We start from the raw sequence: 25,304 nt of genomic DNA on the forward strand, positions 1-25,304 counted from the left end.
AGAAAAGAGTAAGATCGCTTGAATTTTGTCCTCCTGTCGTTACCTTCCTTGGGACCCTCCGTCTGCAAACAATCCTGCACTAATCTCCATGCCCACTGGTGCCCTAGCCCCTTGGAAAGGCCCAGCGGACTTGAGTACAAAGCCCTCAAGCGCAGAGCCTTGACTCTACCTGCAAGAGCTGACCCAGACTGGAACTTTCGAGATCTTACAATAAGAGGGCAGTGAACAGATCATTTAAAACACTTAATACCACGTTCTGTCTTTGCTCTATTCTTCCCACAGTTGGTTACCTAAGGTCAGTGTGAATAACTACCTTCTCTAGGTCTAGTGCTAATAATAGTCAGGACCCTGGTTTGCAAGGTCAGCCCGTCCAAAACACTTCTGTACAAAGGTCCACCAATTAGAAATTAATTTACCTTTGCAAACTCAGCTTTTGAAACACAAATGCTCTCTACCCAGGCAGTCTGCTTATTCAGGAACTTCTGGTTTCTCCAGGGAGTCGTTTTAGGAAAAACAAGGCATTTGGGGAAAATGTGGGCAACCTGCAGGGGTCTCTTATTAGCATTTCAATAAATTGAGTGAGACCAGGGAGAACGGTCTTCAGTTACAGGAAAAAGTACATAAAAACGTGTGTGTGAGACCTACACTTTATATTGGTCAATCCAACTGATTTAGAGAGACCTTTTAATCTAGGATTTCTCCCTGGGACATTAAGCAAAATTAATATCCTGCTTTAAGAAGACCTGGCTCCAAGTCCCATTTTCTTATCAGTTCAATGTTAACAGTCAGCCTGGAGTCAGGTGTGTTAAAAAAAAAAATCGTGCACCAATAAATTTAATTATTTTTTTAAAAAAATCGTGCACCTCTTTAGCGTTACCAGTGCGACCGCGGTTTTATCTTTGGCCAACAGAGTGAAAGCTCAATAAGCATGTTTCCTAATCAAGGCACTAAAAGATTTCTTCAAAAAACGCAGCGGTGTTACTAACAGCTCCAAAGAAGCCCGAACTCAGAAACTGACAAGTGCCAGATGTTCCTGGTTTTCTTTTGCAGCTTCCTGGTCTCCTCGCAAACAAGGATCTCTAAAGTTAAAAACAGAAGCAGCAGGCCGGGAGATCCTTTTCAAGGGGACCCTTCTGAAGGGTGATCACGTCTTCCTTGGGCAGAGGCAGCGTCTACACCTGGGTAACTGGCCGAGGCGTCCGCGGCGCCGGGCACTGTGTGGGCGCGCTAACGGCCCGGGGTCCCCGCCGTTCCAGCCGCTTCCGCAGGCGCCGCGTCCGGCCACGGCCGCGGCTCTGTCCCCGCCCTCCGTCCCCGGCTCCCGCGGGCCCCGGATACGCCCCGGCGTGCGACGCCTCCGGGCCCCCTCGCGGCGGGGGCAGGGACGGGGACGGACAGGGGCCCCAGCTTGGCCTGCGCCCGGCGCCTCACCTGCCTCGGAGCGCGGCGCCCGTCGGGGAGACCCAGCTCCAGCGACCGAGTTGAAATCCCATCCGGCCGTTGGTGGGGGCGGCCGCTCCGGGAGGCCGCCCCCGAGGGCGCCCCCTGGAAGCGGGACGAGGTACCCGCCCGCCCGCGAGAGCCGCGGTCACACCTGAGCACGCGCCGGGAGCCTGGAGGGCGCACACCTGAAGCTTCTCTACTGAGGCGTGCGCTCTCAGGCGGCTCGCCTGGGCGTCCAGGGTCAGCCTTGAGTCCATGTTGGACCCAGACCCGCCTGGGGGCGCGCGCACACACACACACACACACACACGCATCCTGTAGGACAGATGGGCAAGGTGATGACCAAGGCCTCACTCCAGCAGCCACACTCCACTCGGCACGGATACCTTACTGGATACAGATAATCGTGTAACCTTGATACTGCCACTATTTACCAATTCTCCATTTTCACTTAAAACTGTGGTTGGAGGAGTGCATGCTTAGTCACTTCAGTCACGTCCAACTCTTTGCGACCCCATGGACTGAAGCCCACCAGGCTCCCCTGTCCATGGGATTCTCCAGGCAAGAATACTGGAGTGGGCTGCCATGCCCTCCTCCAGGGGATCACGACTTACCGTCTCTTCCCTGGATCCCAGGACTAAATTTGAGCCCCAGAAGTGAGAGGAGTGAAGACTTTTTTTTTTCTTTCTAGACTTGCTCATTCTAGGCTTAAGCAATGCTCCTTCGGGGACTTGGGTGAAAAGAATGGCACAGAGATTGAGGGGAGTCACTTCTGCCCCCTCCCCAAACACAAATGCATAAGTACTAGTTGTTGGACTAGAAATAATCCCCCTCACTCATTTTCTGCCTTTCCACTCTCTCATGTATGGGGTTGGACTCATGTGGTTTTTACAATCTGGTTTCTACCGAAACATTTCCAGTAATGCTGATGTGGTTGTGTTTTGAACAGATGTGCAATTCCTAAAGAAATCTAAAACATCAGATTCACAAACCATAATTTTCACAGAGTTCTTTCTTGTGTGGGGAAGTTCATAATTAAATTTAAATTTATGTTAATATAAAAAAGCCTCATCTAATGTATATTTTAACATACCATTTTTAAAGAGTAGCTGTAATCATCTTAATTTTTTTTTTTCCAAACGGAAGAGTGGTTCCATTTTTATTTATTTTTTGAGGGAGGAAGGTCATGTCAGCAAAAGAAAGTGTGAGGGAAATAAATGAATAAATAATTCCCCTGATAAAGGAAGATTAAAGATGGTAAGGAGGTGAGTGTTATATTGCATTTATTGTCAGATAAGGCTGGGAGAGTCTGATCCAATATGGATTAGGCTCTGTGGGATGAGATATTCAGTTTAACTGTCAAAAATATAACCCTCAGAAAAATAATTTATAATAGTAATTTTCAAAATGTGGTCCCAGACGGGCACCATGAGAAGCACCTGGAAATTCAGAAATGTAAACTCAAAGCCCACACCTCAAGCCTTCTGTATAACCAACTCTGGGGGTGATACCCAGCAACATGAAATGCGCTTTAACAAGTGCCTCTTTTTTTTTATAATAATTGTTTATTTTTTCCCCAGTTCTATTGAGATATAATTGTCTCACAGCATTATAAAAGTTTAAGGTAATTTGCATAATGATCAAATCAGCATAATGATTTGACTTATAGACATCATGAAATGATTATCACAAGAAGTTTAGTGAACATCCATCATCTTCAGTTCAGTTCAGTTCAGTTGCTCAGTCATGTCTGACTCTTTGTGACCCCATGGACCGCAGCACAACAGGCCTGCCAGTCCATCAGTAACTCCCGGAGCTTACTCAAACTCATGTCCATCGAGTTGCTGATGCCATCCAACCATCTCATCCTCTGTCGTCCCCTTCTCCTCCTGCCGTCAATCTTGCCCAGCATCAGGGTCTTTTCCAATGAGTCAGTTCTTCGCATCAGGTGGCCAAAGTATTGGAGTTTCAGCTTCAGCAGCAGTCCTTCCAATGAATATTCAGGACTGATTTCCTTTAGGATGGACTGGTTGGATCTCCTTGTAGTCCAAGGGACTCTCAAGAGTCTTCTCCAACACCACAGTTCAAAAGCATCAATTCTTCGGCTCTCAGCTTTCTTTATAGTCCAACTCTCACATCCATATAAGACTACTGGAGAAACCATAGCTTTGACTAGACGGACCTTTGTTGGCAAAGTAATGTCTCTGCTTTTTAATATGCTGTTTAGGTTGGTCATAACTTTTCCTCCAAGGATTTTAAGCGTCTTTCAATTTCATGGCTGCAGTCACCATCTGCAGTGATTTTGGAGCCCAAAAAAATAAAGTCTGTCACTATTTCCACTGTTTCCCCATCTATTTGCCATGAAGTGATGGGACCAGATGCCATGATCTTAGTTTTCTGAATGTTGAGTTTTAAGCCAGCTTTTTCACTCTCCTCTTTCACTTTTATCATCTTTCACTTTCCATCATCTTATATAAATATAAAATTCATATAAATATAAATATAAAATATAAAATTAAAGAAATAGAAATAGAAAAAAGTTTTTTGTGTGATGAGAACTCTTAGGATATACTTGTCATAATAACTTTCCTAGAGGAGTATTAATTATATTTACTATCTTGTACGTCACATGACTCAGCAACTGAACTGAACTGAAGATGATGGATGTTCACTAAACTTCTTGTTTATCTTGCAACTTGAAGTTTGCAGTACCTTCCTCTAATTCCCCCACCCACCCTGCCCTAACCACTAATTTGATCCATTTTTTTGTGAGTTTGTATGTTTCTTTGTTTTTGAAGTGTAACTAACCTACAATACTATGTTAGAAAAACTACAACATTATGTTAGAAAAATCAGTTTCTCAAGGAAACTGATTGATCAATTCAGACAAGTCTTGGCTTCAGTTTTGGGTTGGTGGGTTACCCAGAGCCCTTAGCAAGCCAACTGCTCTAGTGGGTTTAATAACTTGAGTTGACTCACGGAGGCTGTCAGTTGCCTGCAAATGGTCCTTCGCTGAAAATGATTCAGCCCACTATCAGCTGTTTTTCTGTTCATTCTGGTCTGATGCTCTGCCATCCACAGTCTCCCATACCCTCCAGGCTCAGGGTCAAGCAGCTGGCAAACGGCTACGCCCCAGGTTCAAAGCTCAACAAAGCCTTTATCAACTCAAAGGATTTAAACTGTCCAATTGTCTCTTACTGGAATTATCCAATTTGGTCATTTTGTTTTTTAAATACCAGCAGGTAATTGCCAAACTCTGTTTTCCAGACTTTGGTGTTAGAGGCTAATATATATTCGACTGAATGCACCGCTACTTGCAAAAGGGGCCCGCCTCATCTCCTTCTGACCCTCTCACATCTCCAGCATCGCCAGTACCACACAGTAGATGGGAAAATATATTCATGTCTTGAAAAGATAATTATAATGTGAAATAAGCAACAGAACCTGGGTGCTATATACAGAGCTTGAAGTCTAACTGAATAACACTGTAAAATCGACTGAAATGTTATCAAATCATTCTAGTAAATTATTACATATAATTGTCCTTGACCCTAAATATCCTGCAACCTAAATCCAGGCCACCACTTGTTTTGTAAGCTAAGAATGAGTTCTACACACGCGCGCGGAGCCCTGAGATGACTCACCAAACAAAGACGCAGTCAGGAGGTTTGGGGGAGGAAGTTAGGTGGAATTTAAAGGTAATAGTGTTTTCACAGGCTGACGGCAAAACAGAGCTGTGTGCCTAGGGTCAACGTTAGGTCTGTGTTGTGGCCCAAGCGCAGGTTGGAAAAAAATTTCCAGACATGAGGCAGAATGAGAGGAGAATCGAGTTTATCAGAGGGGGAGACACTGTTAGAACAGCAGGCAGGCTCAAGGGCGAGCTGAACCCTTTTTCGAGCTCACAGCCAATTTTTACAGCCTCAAAGCAGAAAATTCCTACTGGCATGGGGGCATTAGGTGATTGGTTAAGATGCTATAGGGTGGATAATAGGGTGGGTATTTTACCCAATATGGGATCTAGTAACTGGCCGGTTTGATCAGAGGCTCATGGCAACAGTTGCTATGGGGCTTGGTCAGTTTCAGAGATTTTCATCCTGTGACCTTGGTACAGGGCTCCACCCACAGTCTGGGCAGCAGAACCAACTGCTGGATCAGGGTCCTATGAGCTTGGAGACTAAAAGTTATGAGAGATGTGAACGGGTGTGTCCAGAAACGCTTTAAATGAAGTTCTGCACATGGGGTGGAAACTGAGGGTGCTTGTTCATGTCAAAATGATGTGGACTGTCCAAGTAGAGTGTGATGTTTCATTCTTCCTGAGGATTTAAAACAGCAACATTTCTGATAGTCAGTGCTTTTCCAGAAGAAGGTTTCTCCATATATAATAAAGCAGCAGTCACCCTTAGAAGTGGGTTCCTTGACACATTACAACTTCAGCATTTCTATGGGAAAAAATGTGATTTTCTCTTCACTCCCCACTGCCTTCATCTGTGCTATGTCAACCTGATGAACGGCAGAGCAGAAATACTTTTTCAGTCTAAGGGACTTTTTAGCCATATCAGAATATATCAGGACGAGAAAGCTTCAAAATATTTTATTCCCACAAGAGTATTGGAATTTCAAACATTCTTACATTACACAACAGATTTTTATGAGGATTTATATAAGTACCCAGGTCACTTTTATAACTTTTTATAGTAGACTTGTATATAAGAGTTAGGTTTTATATTTTAAACGTTAAGCATCTATGAATATTTGAAGAACACTAGTTTAGTCCAACCCTCTCATTTCATGGAAGAAAAACTAATAACAAAAGCAACCACCACCACCACCAGCATTATTTTTATTAGAAGCAACTGAGGCATGCAGTAATTAAATGACTCATTTCAGAGTCCTGGTAACTAATGGGCGGATTGGAAGGGTTCACGTCTAATTTAATTGTTGAAGCTTAAAAAGATGACTTATGCCAGTGAAGCTTGCCCTAGGGTAGATCTCACACTCCTGGTCTCTGTTCTTTCCACCATACCACCTTGTTTGCTGAGGTCTGCAGATTCCTAGACCAGTACTATAAAAGCTGTCATCCATACACATTATCAGAAAGTTCTAGAAATGAGCAGTTTTGAAAATTTTTGAGACGAGTCTCAAGTCTATTCATCAAAATTAATGCTGTTGAAATTAACTGCTGAAACAAAACTTTTTAAGTAGTTGTTTTTTTGAGTTCATTTTTGATGTGGACCACTTTTAAAGTCTTTATTGACTTTGTTACAATATTGCTTTTTTGTTTGTTTGTTTGTTTGGCCACAAGGCACGTGGGATCATAGCACCCTGACCAGGGAAGGTGAAGTCTTAACCACTGGACTGACTGCCAGGGAAGTCCCTGAAACTGGTTTTAAATGAATTTAAATCTACAGGGAACACATTTTCTCAAACACTTATCACAAGTAGGAAGCAAAAAGCTTTATTGGCCTCAGAAAAATGCCACATATTTAAAAACAAAATGATGAGAAACGCAGGACACTCAAGACGGTTTTGATAAACGTGTAACAGGTTTCAAGAACTCATAGAACTAATCAAACTTAGAACACAGGTGATAAGAATATAAACCTGAGATTGTTTCTGGGTAACTTAAGGCCTTGGGATAAAAACCTCAAGTGAGAGTTAGGTCTCCTTCAGTTATTTACTGAGTATTATTATGTGCCAAGCATGGGTCTAGGGCTTTATATATGTTTTCTCATTTAAACGTTCCAATAAGTCTGTTAAAAAGGTAGTATTATCCACCATTTTAACGGCTTCCCTCGTGGCTCATTTGGTAAAGAATCCACCTGCAATGCAGGAGACACGGGTTCGATCCCTGGGTTAGGGAAGATCCCCTGGAAAAGGAAATAGTAACCCACTCTAGTATTCTTGCCTGGGAAATCCCATGGACAGAGAACCCTGGAGGGCTACAATCCACGGGGTACCAAGAGTTGGACACGACTTAGTGGCTAAACCACCACCATCCACCATTTTATAGATGAGGTTCTGAGTTACTTGGTGGATTGGATTTCTAAGGTGGCCAGGAATTGCCACAAACTGGGTGGCCTGAAGGTGGATTCTTTACCACCTGGGACGTCCTTAAATTGGTGGATAATACTACCTTTTTCACAGACTTACTGGAAAGTTTAAATGAGAAAACATATATCAAGCCCTAGGCCCATGCTTGGCACATAATAATATTCAAGATCGAACCTGGGTGTTCCCTATTGTAGGCAAATTCTCTACTGTCTGAGCCAGCAGGGAAGCCCAAAAAGTGAAAGTGAAAGTCAGTCGTGTCTGACTCTTTGCAACCCCATGGGCAATACAGTCCATGGAATTCTCCAGGCCAGAATACTGGAGTGGGTAGCCATTCCCTTCTCCAGCGGATCTTCCCATCCCAGGGATTGAACCAGGGCTCCCTCATTGCAGGTGGATTTTTCACCAGCTGAGCCACCAAGGAAGTCCCTAAATAACAGAAATGTGGGACTTAACTGGTGGTCCAGTAGCTAAGACTCAGCACTCCCAATGCAGGGGCCTGGGTTCGATCCTTGGTCAGGGAACTAGATCCCACATGCCATAACTAAGACCCAGTGCAGCCAAATAAGTAAACAAATACAAATAAATATTTAACAGAAATGTTCTGGAGGCCAGGAGTCTGAAGTCCAGGTGTGGGTGGGGCCATATTCCTCTGCAGGCTCTAGTGGGAGGATCCATCCTTGTCTCTTCCAGCTTCTGGTGACTCCTGGCATTCCTTGGCTTCACTCCAGTCTCTGCCTCCATCCTAGGCATATCCTTCTTTGCTCTATGTGTCTTCTCTTCGTTTAAGAAGATACCAACCATTGGATTTAGGGCCCACCCTAAATCCAGGATGATTTCCTCTCAAGATCCTTCACTAATTTTATCTGTAAGACCTGATTTCCAAATACAGTCACCTTCTGAAATTCTGGGTGGATGTGAGTTTTAGTGGGGGACACTAGTTGACACTCCCTGCACTTGCCTAAGGTCTGTGAGGTTCTAACTTGGGTGTAACACAGATTTTCCTTCCACATTCAAGTATTATGCTCCCAAAGGCCAACAATTTCTAGATAACCACCAAGAGAGCCATACAGCATACAGTTTCCTGAAGACTTAAAAGCTTGCTTCAGAAGAGCCTGCACTGCACACCCTGTCGTTCAGCCAATAATCCGAGCCTCCTGACTTCTTTTCACTCAGCATCACTCTGGAGCATCAACCCCCAGCCTCTCCCCCACCTTTTGGGCAGAGCAATTTAGCGACTACTTTTTGTTACCCGACTTTCCCATATGGTATCTCTTCACCACCAAGGCACCTTATCACAGCTATATTATGAACTCATCCATGGCTCTCTTGAAGAAAGATGCATCTTTGATGTCACACATGTTCCTTTATTTAGAAAGAAAAGTTATTTCAAATGATGCTGTGATTTACAAAGGAGAGCCCCAAAGAGGCCCCTGCGAGGAGGGGGTGCTGGTAACAATGCCCAGTCTCTGATGTCTACACCAGCAAGCCCAACCTGCACACACAGCAAGGGTTGCGGTAACTGGGATTGTAGGTGCCATAGGGCAGGAATCACCTGTGATCATTCATCATATCCTCAGCAGCTAGCACACTGCTAGTGCACAGTCTGTACTCAAGAAGATATTTTGGAAAAGATAATGGCATAAAAGTAGTATGAGGGATCCTTGTGATGGGACTCTTCTGTATCTTGAACTGTTGTTCAGCTGCTCAGTTGTGTCTGACTAAAACCCTATGGACTGTAGCACACCAGGCTTCCATGTCCTACATTCTCTCCCGGAGCTTGCTCAAACTCATGTCCACTGAGTCAGTGATGCCATCCAACCGTCTCATCCTCTGTCGCCCTCTTCTCCTCTCGCCTTCAATCTTTCCTAGCCTCAGGGTCTTTTCCAATGAGTCAGCTCTTCTATCAGGTGGCCGAAGTATTGGAGCTTCAGCTTCAGCATCGGTCCTTTCAATGAATATTCAGGATTGACTTCCTTTAGGATGGACTGGTTTGATCTCCTTGCTGTCCAAGGGACTCTACTTGACTGTAGTGACCTTACAAATCTACCTGTGATAAAATCACAGAGCTGTCCCCTCCACTAAAAAGTTCTCCACTGATCTTTCATCTAATGATTTTATTCACTGCTGATCTTTGCCTCAATCAATTAATTCACTGGAGACAAAAAAAAAAGAATGGTTTTCTAATTGCCATTCTTTCAACATTACCTTCAATTAGTCAATAGAGAAAAATATTTTCCCCTACCAGCTATGGCTATTTGGTAACCATGCAGTCATGACAGATAGATCAAACCTGTCTGTTGAGAAATCTATAGCTTCCTCCAAAAGTCTAGTCTATCATTTAAGGCAAGTACTGAGTCGAGCACCTCATTACTGGGAGGGAGGTCTTATTATGCGCACATTACAGATGGGAAACTGGAGTTGAAGCAATGCTAAATGACTTGCCTATGACATCAAAGCCCTAGAGCCAAAAACCAAGTGTAGTTTTTTTCACCTCAAAGTCCAATAGGTGTGAATATGAACATACATGTCCAATGCTTTACTGTGGGGCTTGGTCTTCTATTCTGTAATATTTAAACTCAGTCATCTGAAATAAAATGTAAAGACTATGCTTAAGAAATATGCTAGAATCAGAAATCCAAAGAGCCATGTGAAGGCATAGTGGGCTACGTCTACATGGTGCAGGTCTTAAGAAATAAATGTAACACTGCATTTAATGGGGAAGAGATGTACAGAGAAATAAAAAATAGCCCCAAATTATCTCCCAGGGTTTCGTGATGTTTACTATCAGGGAGGTGAAGAAGAATTATTCAGACTCTCAGATTTCCCAAACTGGTAATGATCCCTGTGTTTGTTCTCATACCACCCCCACTCCCAACTGAATTCCATACCGTGATTGAGCAATAAAAACACAAGTTTAAGAAAAATACCCAAAACGAGGGGGAACTGGGAGACAGATCTCCACTTCAGTCTTGTTAGAAGGGAAACCTAAGAAATAAAGAAGGTGTCTGCCTTAAGGAAAGGAGGAAGAAAAGAGGAACAGCATGGCCCGCTTCCAGAATCTGCCGAGATAAAAGGCTCCATGAAATGTCAATCAGGCGAATGACTGTTTTCTCTGGGCAGAAGGCAGCTGTGATGGAAATCCTGAGATGGAGCAGTGAGCGCTATGGGGGTTCATTCTGCAGGCAGGGCGTCTTGATTTGACACTAGTATCAGTACAAAAAAAAAAAAAATCACGAACAGGCTCTTATAAGAAATGTTTTTCCTTTACTTTCAAAAGACAAGCACTGTTTTAAAGAAAGAAATTAAAAAAAAAAAAAAAAAAACAAGCATATAGTACATCTATTATCTCCCAAGCTAAGCACTATAGGAACATAATGAACAATAAGGCAGCTCCTGCTCCTAAGAGCTCTATAAACTGTTATTGTTGTTTTGGGACCATTTCTGAAAGGTTTGAAAAAGCATTTTCTCTTCTGAGGATCTCAACCGTCATAGGTTACAATTACTGATTTACAACTCTATGCTGGTCTGCCCTGGACCCCACTCCCCACAAGCGAGTGTAGACAATCAAATTCATCTCAATGTGAGATCTACTCAGCCCATTTGTTGAATCTGGATGACTCTATTAAACTGTGCCTAAAACCAAATAGTGGAGGAGGAAACGGCAATCCACACCAGTATTCTTGCCTGGGAAAGCCCATGGACAGAGGAGCCTGGTGGGTTAGAGTCCATGGGGTCAAAAAAGAGTTGGACAGGACTTAGTGACTAATCAAAAACAACAAAACCAAATAGAAGCCATATTCTAGAAAGAATGAATTGGTCACTTTGATTTCATTTTCAGGAAAGAAGACAGAGAGTCAAATATTGGGTTGCCCAAAATGTTTATTCGAGTTTTCCCGTAACATCTTAAGGAAAAACCCAAACAAATGTTTTGGCCAACCAAATAACTTGAAAATCATCTATTAAGGAGGCAATATGACACTTTTATATTGGTTTGTGTAATCATTTTACTGCATAAGAAATTACAGATTGCATAAATCATTAGGTCAACAGCACATATAGAAGAATAAAATGAAATGAACATGATTATTCTGATCCAATAAAACAGGATAAATAATCCAATTCTTAAAAAATATCACAAACTCCTCAAATGTGGTTCCTTTTGAGAGGAAGTTTACCTCTTGCATTTTTTGTATATGACTGTGGTTCTATGAAGCTAAATGGAAAACTGCTTTCCAGCTAAAAATATAAAAACGCAACTTACATAGATGTGTAGCCCTCTTAATACTGGATATAACAAAAATAAAGACATCAGGCTGCCTGTTTTTGTCTAAAGCATAGCTTGAATTTTCTATTAACAGTGACAGTTTATGTAGAATACTACATAATTTTCCATGTTACTAATAGCACAAGTTGAAGAATCCAAAAAATATTGCAGGAGTGAATTTCTTCCTATGGAAAAAGTGTAAATATACTAGATGTTAAAATTTCCACTCTTCATTCAATTATTTGCCCTGTTCAAAACATAAAAATACAAATAAATATTTCCTTACAAGTGAAGTACATAGCATATTGTTTGGAAAAAAAATTAAAAAACCAAAAATCTTAATTTACTCCTTGTCATTAAATAAAAATTCTAATATACAGACACATTAGATATTTATATAAAGTGTAGGAGTCAGTTTGTTGTTTTCTGTTCACAGTTGATGTTTAACAGTAAGAGTCTCTATACAACACGACTCATTCCAAATGCAGGCTTAATTTTTCTGTAAGTCGCTCAAGGTAATTTTTTTCTCTTTTTCTTTTTAATTATAAAAGACTTTACCCTTGGAATTTCAGAAGTTATGTTTGAGTTGTCTGAAAAAAATACAATTTCAATGCAAAAACCACATCAAGCATTCAAGAGTAAATTGCTGGTGCTATAATCTTTTTGCATGTCTTTGTTTTCACAGGAAAAAAAAAACAATAAAGTAAACAACATGTAGAACTTTAAATGGTTAAATGCAAGCACGTGATATGGACAATCTGCCTCATGCACACACGCGCACGCACACACACACACACACACACACTCAAAAAATGAAGGAAAAAGGATCAGACGTTTTTCTTTTGCATTTGTTCCAGCTTTCTTCTTAGAAGACCGTAATTTTCCTTAGTTCCCGATGCCGTCGGGTCAAGCCGCAGAGAGATCTCATAGTGTTTTTTGGCCAAGTCTAGATGGCCCCAGCGATGATAGAGCACAGCTGAAATAGCAAGAGATCAATTTCATTGGAAAGGCTTCTGAATAACTTGTGGTATTCCCAACCACTTGCACAAAGAAATATAACAGAACCTCTGCAAGCAGTTTTCCAAAACCATTGTTTAAAACAATACTGTTTATACTGCCAACTTTATTTATTGTAATCGTTCTCCTTGGTGATTGTCCATTTAACCATTCCCAGTTACTCCTGGGGCTCTGAACCATCTCCCAACAAACAGCAACATTGTTACATAAAGAAGTAAAAGAAGAGTTCCCTAAGTTTGGTGATGCTGCCCTGAAATTTCCTGGAAGCCAGGCTGGATAGGGCTGGGCTGCCACAATGCTTAGCACAAAGCCACCAAGTAGACCAGCTGTTAGGGTTTTTTTTTTGTTTTTTTTTTTTTAATAATTTGTGTTTCTTTATTTTTGGCTGTGCTGGGTCCTGGCGGCTTCGAGGGCTTTCCTGTAGTTGCAGTAAGCGGGGGCTACTACTCTCTGTTGCAGTGCCCGGGCTTCTCATTGCCGTGGCTTCTGCTGTTGCAGAGCACCGGCTCTAGGGCACGAGGGCTCAGCAGTTGTGGGCACACGGGCTTAGTTGCTCTGCAGCATCTGGGATCTTCCTGGACCAGGGATCAAGCCCCTCTCTCCTGCATTGGCAGGCGGATTCTTTACCACTGAGCCACCAGGGAAGCCCCAAGACCAGCTGTTTAATAAAGATTCCCTTACACCTTGTGGCAACATCATAGCTTGTTCGTTGCCAGCTGGAATTCAGGGCTCTCACATCAAGATCTGACCAGAAAGTGATAGTAAAATAAATCAACTTATTAGAATAGTAAGCCTCTGATGATAACAACGATTTTCTAAGTAAAACAAACTTTTGATGTGATCAGTACAGCAACCACTGATGCTTCATCACTTTTTTGCAAGGGGAAGCTACAGAGTCTATAGGGAAGAGATTTGGTAGAAAAAATATTCACATGACTGAGCCTTCCAAACATCAACAAGCCTTGTTCTAAAAATCTGAATTACTGGGACTTCCCTGGTGGCCCAGTGGTTAAGGAGCTGCCTTGCAGTGCAGCCACGTGCCTCGGGGAAACCACACCTGCATGCTACCTCTAGAGAGAAACAACTAAGACTTGATGAAGCCAAATAAATATTTTTTAAAAAAATCTGAATTACTGAGATATAAAAATAGAAGAAAGGAATTCTAGGGAATAGATCACTGTAAATGCATTCTTAGCCAAGACAGAGAACACACGAATGCAAGGAAGACCAGGTTAGAAGGAAGATCCACTACAGAAAAGGCAAGCACACACAGGCCAGACTGCAAACTTCCAAAGCACTTCTCAGTTCACCAAGGCCAACACAGGGTAGATTTGAAAAACAACTCTCCCAAGTGATTTTACAAAAATGTACCTATTTCACTAAGTGAAAGTCACTCAGTCATGTCCAACTCTTTGTGACCCCATGGATTATACAGTCCATGGAATTCTCCAGGCCAGAATACTGGAGTGGGTAGCCTTTCCCTTCTCCAGGGGATCTTCCCAACCCAGGGATCAAACCCAGGTCTCCCGCATTGCAGGCGGATTCTTTACCAGCTGAGCCACCAGGGAAGTCCAATTTCACTAAGATTATATAGAATTTCGGTATGATTCAAGTTGAAAATTTCCCTTACCCAAATTGCCATGGTAACTTGCCGTATTTGGATGAGCTTTAATTGCTTTGAGGAACAAAGCTTCGGATTCCTAGAAGATGAAATACATACAAGATAAGGCGCTGTACGCAATGCAAAGGTTTCACGCACAGTTTTATCGCCTATGGTTTTCAAACTTTGAACGTGCTCTTTCTGTTCCACCAAATCCTCCTTCCAACACTGAGGAGGCCCGGCAGGGCCACACCGTGTTGAGAAGAGGCTGGGAACGGTGACCTGCGGCAGGGTGTGACGGAGCAAAGGTGACAGTGGCCGCAGAGAGGATGACTATGCTAAGGACTCTGCCACCTGCCTCCCGGAAGTGGCGGGAATCCTGCCACATCGAGCAAGCAGCTAGTTCAGGGTGCAGGGGAGGATGAACAAAGGTCAAAGGGAAAGCGCTGGGCTCTGAGAACACCCGTGGAAGGGTCACTTCCGGTCAGCATCAGTGAACTCATTTCCGGGATCCTCCAGGTTAGGAGGTGGGGTCTGTGTAACCTCCCCGAAGAACCCACGACCCCCCTGGGAACCCAGAAGCAGCCCAGTCAGTTGGAGAAAATGAGCAGAGAGAATGGGGCAGAAACAGCTACAACTGGGTCCCCTCTGCACAGGTAGACTTGCAAAAAATAAACATGATACCCCTCAAAAGGTTATCGGTCAGCAAATTATAGAAATTCAAAAAATGTATACTGAAGCTATGAGACTCCTTGAGGATTCAACTCAAAGGAGAAAAATGCACAAAATATCTTACTACGGTGTTGTTATAAATTATACTGATAATGCTATCTCATTAGCTGAAGAGAAGTAAATAACATGGGACAAACGGGAAATTAATCAGTACTTCTAGGCCTAGCGCGATAAAATACGGTCCCTGATTCGGGAAGGAAGTACTTCTCTCATGAAAGGACTAGGACACTGCTTCTAAAAGTGTGTTTTCTGTAACATCCGTGTTAGGAGGCCAGGATGCTGGTTAAAAATGCCTATTTGCTGACCTTACGCAACTGAGCCATGGGGAAGAATAAGGATTTGTATTCTCACAGGCTTCCTCGGTGGTTCTGACGCACAGAATTAAAATCTGAGATCAGTGCCATTGGGAATAGAGTTCCCCCTCAGTACACAGGCAGTTGTGTGCCTTGTGATTCACGGTCTACTGGCCTATCCTGGGAGCCCAGTCAGATACAGCTGGACCAGTTTTCGTAGGTCAGAAACTTCTAGGGCTTTGCAGGCAATCTGTAACTTCCTGCAGGTGAGGAGAAACCTGGAAGCAGGAAGAACCAATCCTATCTTGCCTTGGACCAGTATTCTTTCTGTGCAAAGACCACCAGCCCCACTGCCAGGACAGCGTCATAGCTCTGTGGCAGGGAAGGGGCTGGGGAGTCCACCAGGACTCCGTGGGCCTTTCTTCCCCTCCCACGTCTGAGCAACAGCGATGATGACCAGAAAGCATGTGGAGTTTGGGGCCACAGATTCATCTCTCGGGCAGCTTCTCCAGGATGCAGACTGACCAAGCCACACTGGTATGCGGCTAGCACGGCTCGGGCCTCGTTCTCAACTTAACTGGGCAGAAGTTACATTTATGGTTCCTGTCAGGTGCTGGCATTCATGCAAGAAATCACGGCCTGGGGTCCACACACCTTGTATTTCTGGGATTTCCCCAGCACGTTTGCCAAGGAGAACATCAGAGAGTGATCATTAGGTATTAATTCCAGTGCCTCTCTGCCAACAGCTTCTGCTTGGGCTAAATTACCTATGAGTGAAAAATGGAAAACTTAAAAACCATGTTTGTGCTTCCTAGTGTTTTAGTCTAATCAACAGGGCTTTTGTGCCTTATGTACAATGATTATGAGTAAACTATGTAATAAAATAAATGTGGAACATGTAATACACACACACAACACACACACACATACACAACACACACACACATACACAACACACACAACACAACACACACACACGACCTACCAGCTGCAAAGCCATGGCAGTCCAGCACAATTTTGATATAATATACTAACAGCTTTGGATTAAATTCTGTCAAAGCATGTAAAATCTAATTTTAATTTCCCCCCAGATACCAGGTCTACCCAAATAGGAGAAAACAAGCCTGCAGAATAAGAATATCACAGCAACCCTTTCATAACTGAATATTTATAGTATTGAAGCTCACATTCTACACTTTCTTTAGAAACAAGTGCATTTCTCCCTCCACACTGTACAGATGGCTGACGAGCTTTAAATTCTGCCAAATGAAAACTATCATTTCTTACGGGATGGTTAGATTTTTTAAATTGGGGAACAGAGAAACTTCCAACTGATCCAGTCTCCCACATGCTAAGAAAACCAGATCATCAAGTTTATTATCATTGTATCAAAAATAAGGACCTCTAAGGGTAGGTTTGAGGGCATCTCCTCTGGGTACCATCCATGAACTTTAGAGCATGGACTCAGCACCGTCCGTTTCATAAGCCTGGAAGGTATCCTTACTTATTTCTGGGAACCTCCAGGATCCTAGATGATGCCCGTTGTCACATGACAGGCTTAAGATGAAAGTGAAATGTTAGCGCACACCGGCCCCATTACTCAACACTACCTCTAAGCAAAGGGTCACTTTTCCAAACATTCATATTCCAGTATGTCAAAGGAAACTCCATATTCTAGATTTTATATTTGCCATGCAAAATTTTGAACCCTAGTTTCATTTTTTTAAAAAAACTCTTAACATACTATTAAAAAAAATCATCTCTATTCCTTAATTATCCAATGGCACAGTACTGGGGACTGACTGAATCGCTACTCCGCACCTGTGTTATCAAGGAGTATGATCATGTTATTCCAGGCCAGGCTGTGCTCTGGCTTCAGCACCGTAGCATTCCTCCATGCGTTCAGTGCATCCACGTGACGATTCAGATCTGCGTACTGAAAAGAAAGCATGGACTCCTGGCAGTCAATCAATATTCCAATTCTCTTTTGCTTTCTCTTTCCGAGATCTAACCAACCCAACCCAAACCCAACTTGTATGTATCGAGCTTCCAAATTTTCATATTAACTCATTTAATTCTCCAAACAATCTCAGGGATGAAGAGAAATATTCCCATTTCACAGATGAAGTAAACTGAGGCACACAAAGAAGTAACTTGCCCAAAGTTCCACATCTAGAAATGGAAGAGCCAGGAATGGGACCAGGTGGTTTAGCTCCTCAGCCTACAACCTTCTAACTACAACCCATAACTTAGTGATTCCAGGTGTCAAATTATGTTGCATACCACTGAGGAGAGGTAAGGAAAAAAAATGAAATCATTAGTATTTTTCTAGAAAGACTTCATATAGCCTATGTATTATTTAAGATATTATTTTAAGCGGCAAACAAAATATTTAATGTGATTAAGCTCTATGTGTTAAGCTCACCTTGTGAAGAATGGTCTTCCTGCCTCTATCTAAGCTTCCTATGAAACTGTGAGTACACCACACATACTTTATGAACTCGCTGGAAAAGTCTTAAGCAGGAACGTAAACCCCTTTGTCAATCTGGAGCCTGTTTGCCTCCCTCAGGAAGGAGAGAATGATACACTGCTGTCTTTTGAGAGAGAATATTAACATCGATAACAGAATACAAAATGGCTAGTTCCCAATTTACATAGTTAATGAAAGCACACAGAGGGAGAAAGTGATGGGAGTTTTTAGCAGGTGACCCTCTGGCCCTCTCTGAAAGTGAAAGTCGCTCATTCGTGTCCCACTCTTTGCGACCCCACGGACCATACAGTCCATGGAAGTCTCCAGGCCCGAATACTGGAGTGGGTAGCCATTGCCTTCTCCAGGACATCTTCCCAACCCAGAGTTCGAACCCAGGTCTCCCACATTGCAAACGGATTCTTTACCTGGCCCTCTCTAATTCAGTTCAAATGCCCATCTCAACTGAATGAACATGGTTCCTTTAACTTCGCAACAAACTGCACGTGATGACAATTTATCAGAATTTAAGGCTATTTCCTTATTTACTATCAAGTCTGTCTTTTCCTTAGACAACAGAAACACTGTGACTTGCCCTGTGACCCACACAGCAAATAGGTGACATATTATGCCAGAAAAAGAAATGTTGAATGAATTATGGAAATATCTGTGAATATTCATTTGCTGAAGATGTTGAAATTTCCCACGAGACTCAGGAACTCTAGTTAAAGTAGTTTAGCCCTTAAATGAGGAAATATGTAAAGTTAAAAAACTTCAAATAATTCAGGTTGCCTAATTATATCAACATTTAATTTCCTCTTTATATTTTGATATTTCACTGATTTCTCAGCCAATTCTCTCCAGCAAGTAACAAGCATTTGAGTTACATGGACAAGACTTATAGGGATTTTCTAGGCAAGAGTACTGGAGCGGGTTGCCATTTCCTTCTCCAGGGGATACTTCCGACCCAGGGATCGAACCCGGGTCTCCCGCATTGTAGGCAGACGCTTTACTGTCTGAGCCACCAGGGAAGTCCATTATATCAACATTTAATTTCCTCTTTATATTTGATATTCCATTGATTTCTCAGCCAGTTCTCTCCAGCAAGTAACATGCATTTGAGTCACATGGACAAGACTCATAGTGACATTCTCTCTAAAGCACCCAGGAAAACCAGCATAACTTTGTTACATGAACATTCTTTATGTATTTTATTATTTATTACTATTTATTAAAGAATAACACCAGACTGAACCAGATAACATTTACTCTTATTATTTTGCCTTGAACTGGCTCAGACAGTAGAGAATCTGCCTGTAATGCAGGAGACCCAGCTTTGATCCCTGGGTTGGGAAGATCCCCTGGAGAAGGGAATGGCAACCCACTCCAGTATTCTTGCGTGGAAAATCCCATGGACAGAGGAGCCTGGTGGGCTATAGTCCATGGGGTCAGAAAGAGTGGACACGACTGAGCAACTAACACTTTTACACACTTGCCTTTTATAGCATTTATACAAAGTGAACAAGCACGTTAAGTGAAACAGAGAAAAATGGTGATTTAACAAGAACTACTCATCCAGAAAGTAAACAGGTAAATAAGCACATTATTTTCTTAATACTTCTATGCTTAGCTTTCTATGCTCTGCAAACTACATTTCCCAGGGTGCTTTGCTACTTGGCTCCTTCCAGTTAAGTCTCTGCCAATAGGAGTCACAAGTGATGATCAGATGGTTGGACAAGGAGTAGCCCTGTCCCCCATTCTAGTTCTCTCCTTCCTTATTATCCTTGGCAGTGTCTCTACAGCGGTCATGTCCCCTCCTCCACAGACCCAGGGCTGGACTGTGGTTGTTCTTTCACCATCTCAGTCTTCAGATCAGTTCAGTCGCTCAGTCGTGTCCAACTCTTTGTGACCCCATGGACTGCAGCACGCCAGGCCTCCCTGTCCATCACCAACTCCCGGAGTTTACTCAAACTCATGTCCATTGAGTCAGTGATGCCATCCAACCATCTCATCCTCTGTTGTCCCCTTCTCCTCCCGCCTTCAATCTTTCTTAGCATCAGGGTCTTTTCAAATGAGTCAGCTCTTCACATCAGGTGGCCAAAGTATTGGAGCTTCAGCCTCAGCATCAGTCCTTCCAATGAATATTCAGGACTGATCTCCTTTAGGATGGACTGGTTGGATCTCCTTGCTGTCCAAGGGACTCTCAAGAGTCTTCTCCAACACCACAGTTCAAAAGCATCAATTCTTCGGCGCTCAGCTTTCTTTATAGTCCAACTCGCACATCTCACATCTCAGTCTTCAGGTGATGGTAATTCCTGAGATGTGTTGCCTTCCATGAGCTCTTAAATTCTGCTGGCACCACCTCATCCCGTTTGTCCCCCTAACCCAATGCGGTTTCCTTTTACTCCCTGAGTTAATATCATCTTTCCACAAGTGTTTTTCCAACAACTGTATAACCCGTTCCTTGTACTGAATCTTCTCTAACATACTTAGCACGGTTTTGCTTTTCCTGAATGTATTCTGACTGATACAGTCAGTCCTTGCACAATGAACTGTGTCCAGTCACCATTACCGTAGTTCTCTAATATCAATGATGTATCCCAAATAAGGGCTTCCCTGGTGGCTCATACTGTAAAGAATCTGCCTGCAATGTAAGAGACCAGGGTCTCAAATAATCCAGCTCCTCCCCATTTCCTATGTCACATGAGAACTGCATTATATTCCCTTCTTATCTGGATCCAGACATCAAAACACATTTCTGTCCCCACTACTAAAGAGTGACTAAGGAGGATTTTTTTTTCCAAACAGAAACTCTTACGTTAAGTCCCTATTATTTGCTAATATATAAATATACTGGTTGAGCTTTTAAAGATTAAGCTCTTAATGCTTTTAAGCTGTCAAGCAGGCAAAAGCTAGATAATTAAACCACAATAGAGGACAAAATCTTTAAATAAGCAAGAACAGTTGGCAGCAGAGAATGCAGGAAGATTACTTCACGGTAGCATAATTAGTAAACAATATACAGGGAGCAGCATAAGGTCTCCATACAGTTAAGACTACAGATGATCTTCTACGTGAGAGTGGGGATGAGTTCCAGGGCCTGGAGCACATTGCTAGAATCCTCTAGTTTATATTCTACCTTCCTTTCTTTGAACGTTAACTTGGCTCATTTACCATAAATTCTCAATTTCCCAAACCCCAAGGAATTGCAGAGACTGGCAGCTACTGCAGGAAGGAAGAAGACTGCTAAGTATTAGAGCTTTAAAGTATTAACCCACGACTCCAGGCAGATACACTCACTTCACAAACAATATAAGAAAAAAGAGCTGCCTCCAAAAAGGAGGAACAAAAAGGAATCAAAGAAGAATTCAGAGGGGCCTGGGGGAGTGACAGATTGGGAGTTTGGAACTAGTATATACAAACTATTATATAGAGAGTGGATAAACAACAAGGTCCTATTGTACTGCACAGGGAACCATATTCAATAGTCTCTAATAAACCATAGTGGGGGAAAAAAAAACAAAGAAGAATTCATGTGGATCTCAAGAATAATATGTCAATGCAAGTCCTGGTGTAGACACAGTAAACAGTAATCTCTGCCATAACCACCAAGGCAAGTATTTGGATAATAGCCAACTTGTTTCCAGACCTCCTTCTCACTTCATGAACTTTGTAAGAATCTACCCTGCGTTATATGTGATTGGATTTTCTGATATCATTACAAGAAGTTATATTGTCTCTCCCCTCTCCAAGAAAACAACACAGAGGACCAGAATATGTGTGTGTGTTAGTCATTTAGTCGTGTCCAACTGCGACCCATGGACTGTAGCCCACCAGGGTTCTCTGTCCATGGAATTTTTCAGGCAAGAATACTGGAGTGGGTTAGTGACCAAAATTTCCATGAAATAATCTCAAAGCCCTTTTGTGGGCTTCTGAGCTTTCTTTTATGGGGGTGAGGGGTGGTTCCCTGTAAAAACGCAGGGAACCGTCCCTTGAGACAGGAGAAAAGGAAAGCTCAGAAATCACATTATGGGTTTGTTTTTTTAAATTTCAGTTTTTATCCGTGTTTTAAAAAACAGAGAAGCCAATGTTTATCAGGAAGTAACCCCTTGGAACACTGTTTTACAGGGCACAAAGGGACTTTTAAAATTGTAATTTACTCCTTAGTTTAACCTGTTGCCTTTATGATCTCTTAAACTTGGCTAATTCGAGTTGGCTTGCTCTCTAATTAGAGCTTAAAAAAAAACCCACATATTAGGAAATCAAATAGCTGCCTTCAACTGAGATAAATGTACGTGAAAGGCCTTCATAAGATGTAGAGGGCAAGAATGGGTGTTGCTATTCTCATTTTTTTTTTTTTTTTTAGTGTCTTTTAAAGAAATCATTTATTTTTGGCTGTGCTGGGTCTTTGTTGCTGCTAAGGCTTTTCTCTAGCTGCGGTGAGTAGGGATTTCTCTCTAGTTCTGGAGCGGGGGCTTCTTACTGTCGTGGCTTCTCCTGCTGCCCAGCACAGGCTCTAGGGTGAGCGGGCTTCAGTAGCCGTGGCTCCCGGGCTCTAGAGCGCAGGGCTCAGCAGTTGTGGCAACTAAGCCAGTTGCCCTGTGGCATGTCAGATCTTCCCTGATCTGGGGATCGAACCTATGTCCCCTGCATTGGCAGGTGGATTCCTATCCACTGGGCCACCAAGGAAGTCACTTGTTTATTTTTTTTCACTTGAATGAGTTTAATCAGTTTTGCTTTTAAAATCCCATCTGAAGGAACAAAATATTTCAAATGACCTAATCATTTTCTTCTGCCTGGTGACAGTCAATCCTATGAGGCTGGACTAGGTTCTTCCTGATCAATCTCTGTTTTCCCCCAAAGTAGCTAGGATATAGTGCTGCATCAAGAATCCACCTGCAATGTGGGAGACCTGGGTTCGATCCCTGGGTTGGGAAGATCCCCTGGAGAAGGGAACGACTACCCACTCCAGTATTCTGGCCTGGAGAATCACATGGATTGTATAGTCCATGGAGTCGCAAAGAGTCGGACAGGACTGAGTGACTTTCACTTCACTAAGAGGGCAAGTACCAAACAGACATTACAATGACAACGGTATAAAGAGGGAAATAAAATCACGCTTTTCTTCCGCAGCTGCAGGGCACCTTACCAAACGTCCCAGGTTGTAGTAACAATCCGGGTATTTCTTCCGGTGCTTGATGGCCGTCCGGTAACTTTGCTCAGCGGCTTGGAACCGCTTCAGGCTGTTTTGTACGATGCCTAAATTCATCCACGCAGCAGCGAAGTCTGGCCTGGAAGGTGAACGAGGAAAAGAAAGTATAAGCCCCCAGGAGGCAGGAGCGCCTGTCCTCGCCATGAACACAATCATAAGAGGATGCTTACTGTATCTGCACAGCCAAAGACAGCAGCTCCTCCGCTTCCTGAAGCTCGTTCCTTTCTTTCAGGATGTTTCCCAGATTATTCATGGCATGGACGTACTTGGGATTTAATCTGGAAGTAGAGAGAGAAACCAAGCCTGCAGTCTTCACCTAGCTCTCAGGCAGTGGCAAACCTAAAGTTGGGGTCCTCGCAGGGACAGGATTTTAGTGCTAGGAAGTTACAATAAGACACGGATAGTGTAAAAACGGCATGTCTTCTGCGAGATAAGCCGCTTGCAGTACCTCACCGCTTCCCGGTAATATCTGATGGCCGCGGTCTGATTGCCTTTATCAGCCAGGTTTTTGCCAACGTTGTAGTGAACCTGAAAAGAGAGGAAAAACTTGGCTGTCAGCTGCCACGTTTCTTTGTTTGGACCTGGGAGGCCCATCACACCTTCTGACTGAAACCGAAAGATTGTTGTTGTTGTTCAGTTGCTCAGTGGTGTCAGACTCTTTGGCGACCCCATGGTCGCTCACCCCACAGTAGCCTGCCAGGCTCCTCTATCCATGGGATTTCCCAGGCAGGGAACACTGGAGTGGGTTACCATTTCCTTCGCTGGGGGATCTTCCTGACCCAGGAATTGAGCCCAGGTCTCCTGCATCTCCTTCCTGCATTGGCAGGCGGATTCTTTACCGCTGAGCCACCAGGGAAACCCGTCAGAAGTATTTCTCCATCATCAAACATTCCTTCTGGAGGCGTACAATGTAAAGGCCGACAGGGGTCTCAGAGGAGATGATGCTACAGAAATATATCCCCCCGGGTGAGTGCTGTGTGATGCTAATGACAGTATAGGTTAGCCGGTGCTGATGCGCTGCTTTGGTGTCACTAAGTCCCAAGGTTGTGGTGCTGGATTTGAACCCAGGCTCCAAAGCCTGTATTTCTTCTCCCTGCATCACGCCCATTTCCAAGGGGGCCAGGTGAAGACGGGCCGGCTGCTCCAGGCAATTTCTAGACCCACTCTCTCACCCTGCTGTTTCTCTTCAGGTAAAATAATGTTTCTTTGGGGTGTTAAGGGCTGCGTTGTGACCGCAAAATTCATGTTGAAGTCCTAGCCCCTAGTACCCCAGAATGTGACTGAATTGAAAGATGAGGTCTTTAAAGAGGTCCTTAAGTTGAAACGAGGTTCTTTGGGCCCTAATCCAATCTGAATGGCATCCTTAGAAGAGGAAGAAATGGCGACACACGATGACCACCAGGGATGCCCGCACACAGAGGAAAGACCACAGGAAGACCATGTGAGGGTTTAGCAGGCAGGTCTGTGAGCCAAGGACGAAGGCCTCAGGAGAAACCAGCCTTCCTGATGCCTTGGTCTTGGACTTCAGGCCTCCACAGCTGTGAGAAAATAAACTTCCGTTGTGTAAGCCACGCAGTCCATGATATCTTGTTATGGTAGCCCTAGCGGACTGATGTAAGGGCTTCCAAGGTGGCTCAGTTGTAAAGCATCCTCTTGTCAATGCAAGAGACACAGGTTTGATCCCTGGGTCGGGAAGATCTTCTGAAGGAGGAAATTCCAACCCACTCCAGTATTCCTGCCAGGAGACTCCCATGGTGAGGATCCTAGTGGGCCCCAGTTCACAGGGTGGCAAAGGGATTGGTCACAAAGAGTTGGGGGTGGGGGAAGCAGAGGAAAGCAGAGGATGAGACTGTTAGATAGCATCACTGATTCAATGGACATGATTTTGAGCAAACTCCGGGAGACAGCGGAGGACAGACGAGTCTGGTGTGCTGCAGTCCACGGGGTCACAAAGAGTAGGACACAACTTAACAACTGAACAAGAGCAATGGACTGATATATGGTGAATTACAATAATGGTTTGAGTACAGTCAAGTAGCATTATATCTGAACATTCAAAACCCCTACAAAAAGTATAACCACATTCTACCTTATCAATCTTCTTCAAAAAATACTAATATTTCTAGAAAGGTATATAACAGTGCGATATTCTTTAAGCACATATATAGCAGAGATTTGTTTTCTAACTCCCAATTTTAAAGTCTATATTTCTATTTTTATTTCCT

At 43.2% G+C, this 25,304-nt stretch overlaps 2 protein-coding genes across 10 annotated transcripts in view; both read right to left on the reverse strand.

The window, feature by feature from the left end:
• GGACT (gamma-glutamylamine cyclotransferase) overlaps nt 1-1,520 on the reverse strand; it is a 46,983-nt gene extending 45,463 nt beyond the window's left edge. Inside the window, exon 1 of one of the 3 annotated variants that reach the window (XM_081548990.1) lies at nt 1,436-1,520. The gene's annotated coding sequence lies outside the window, so the exon portion shown is untranslated. Of the gene's footprint in view, nt 1-416 lie in introns of all 3 variants that reach the window. The other 2 variants (XM_081548989.1, XM_081548988.1) reach the window with 2 other exon arrangements.
• Nucleotides 1,521-11,473: 9,953 nt separating this feature from the next.
• TMTC4 (transmembrane O-mannosyltransferase targeting cadherins 4) overlaps nt 11,474-25,304 on the reverse strand; it is a 55,918-nt gene continuing 42,087 nt past the window's right edge. For 6 of the 7 annotated variants that reach the window (XM_081548998.1, XM_081548996.1, XM_081548999.1 and 3 more), the window contains 7 exons: nt 23,528-23,607; nt 23,250-23,357; nt 23,017-23,158; nt 17,222-17,336; nt 16,055-16,167; nt 14,406-14,475; nt 11,474-12,734 (listed from right to left, as the gene is read on the reverse strand). In XM_081548998.1, coding sequence (XP_081405124.1) covers nt 12,586-12,734; nt 14,406-14,475; nt 16,055-16,167; nt 17,222-17,336; nt 23,017-23,158; nt 23,250-23,357; nt 23,528-23,607 — 777 coding nt within the window. In that variant the 3' untranslated portion in view covers nt 11,474-12,585. The remainder of the gene's footprint in view (nt 12,735-14,405; nt 14,476-16,054; nt 16,168-17,221; nt 17,337-23,016; nt 23,159-23,249; nt 23,358-23,527; nt 23,608-25,304) is intronic. The other variant, XM_081549000.1, reaches the window with a different exon arrangement.

This window comes from Giraffa tippelskirchi, chromosome 12 (assembly GCF_054371585.1).
Source record: "Giraffa tippelskirchi isolate mGirTip1 chromosome 12, T2T-mGirTip1v1.2.pri, whole genome shotgun sequence".
Taxonomy (NCBI): domain Eukaryota; kingdom Metazoa; phylum Chordata; class Mammalia; order Artiodactyla; family Giraffidae; genus Giraffa; species Giraffa tippelskirchi.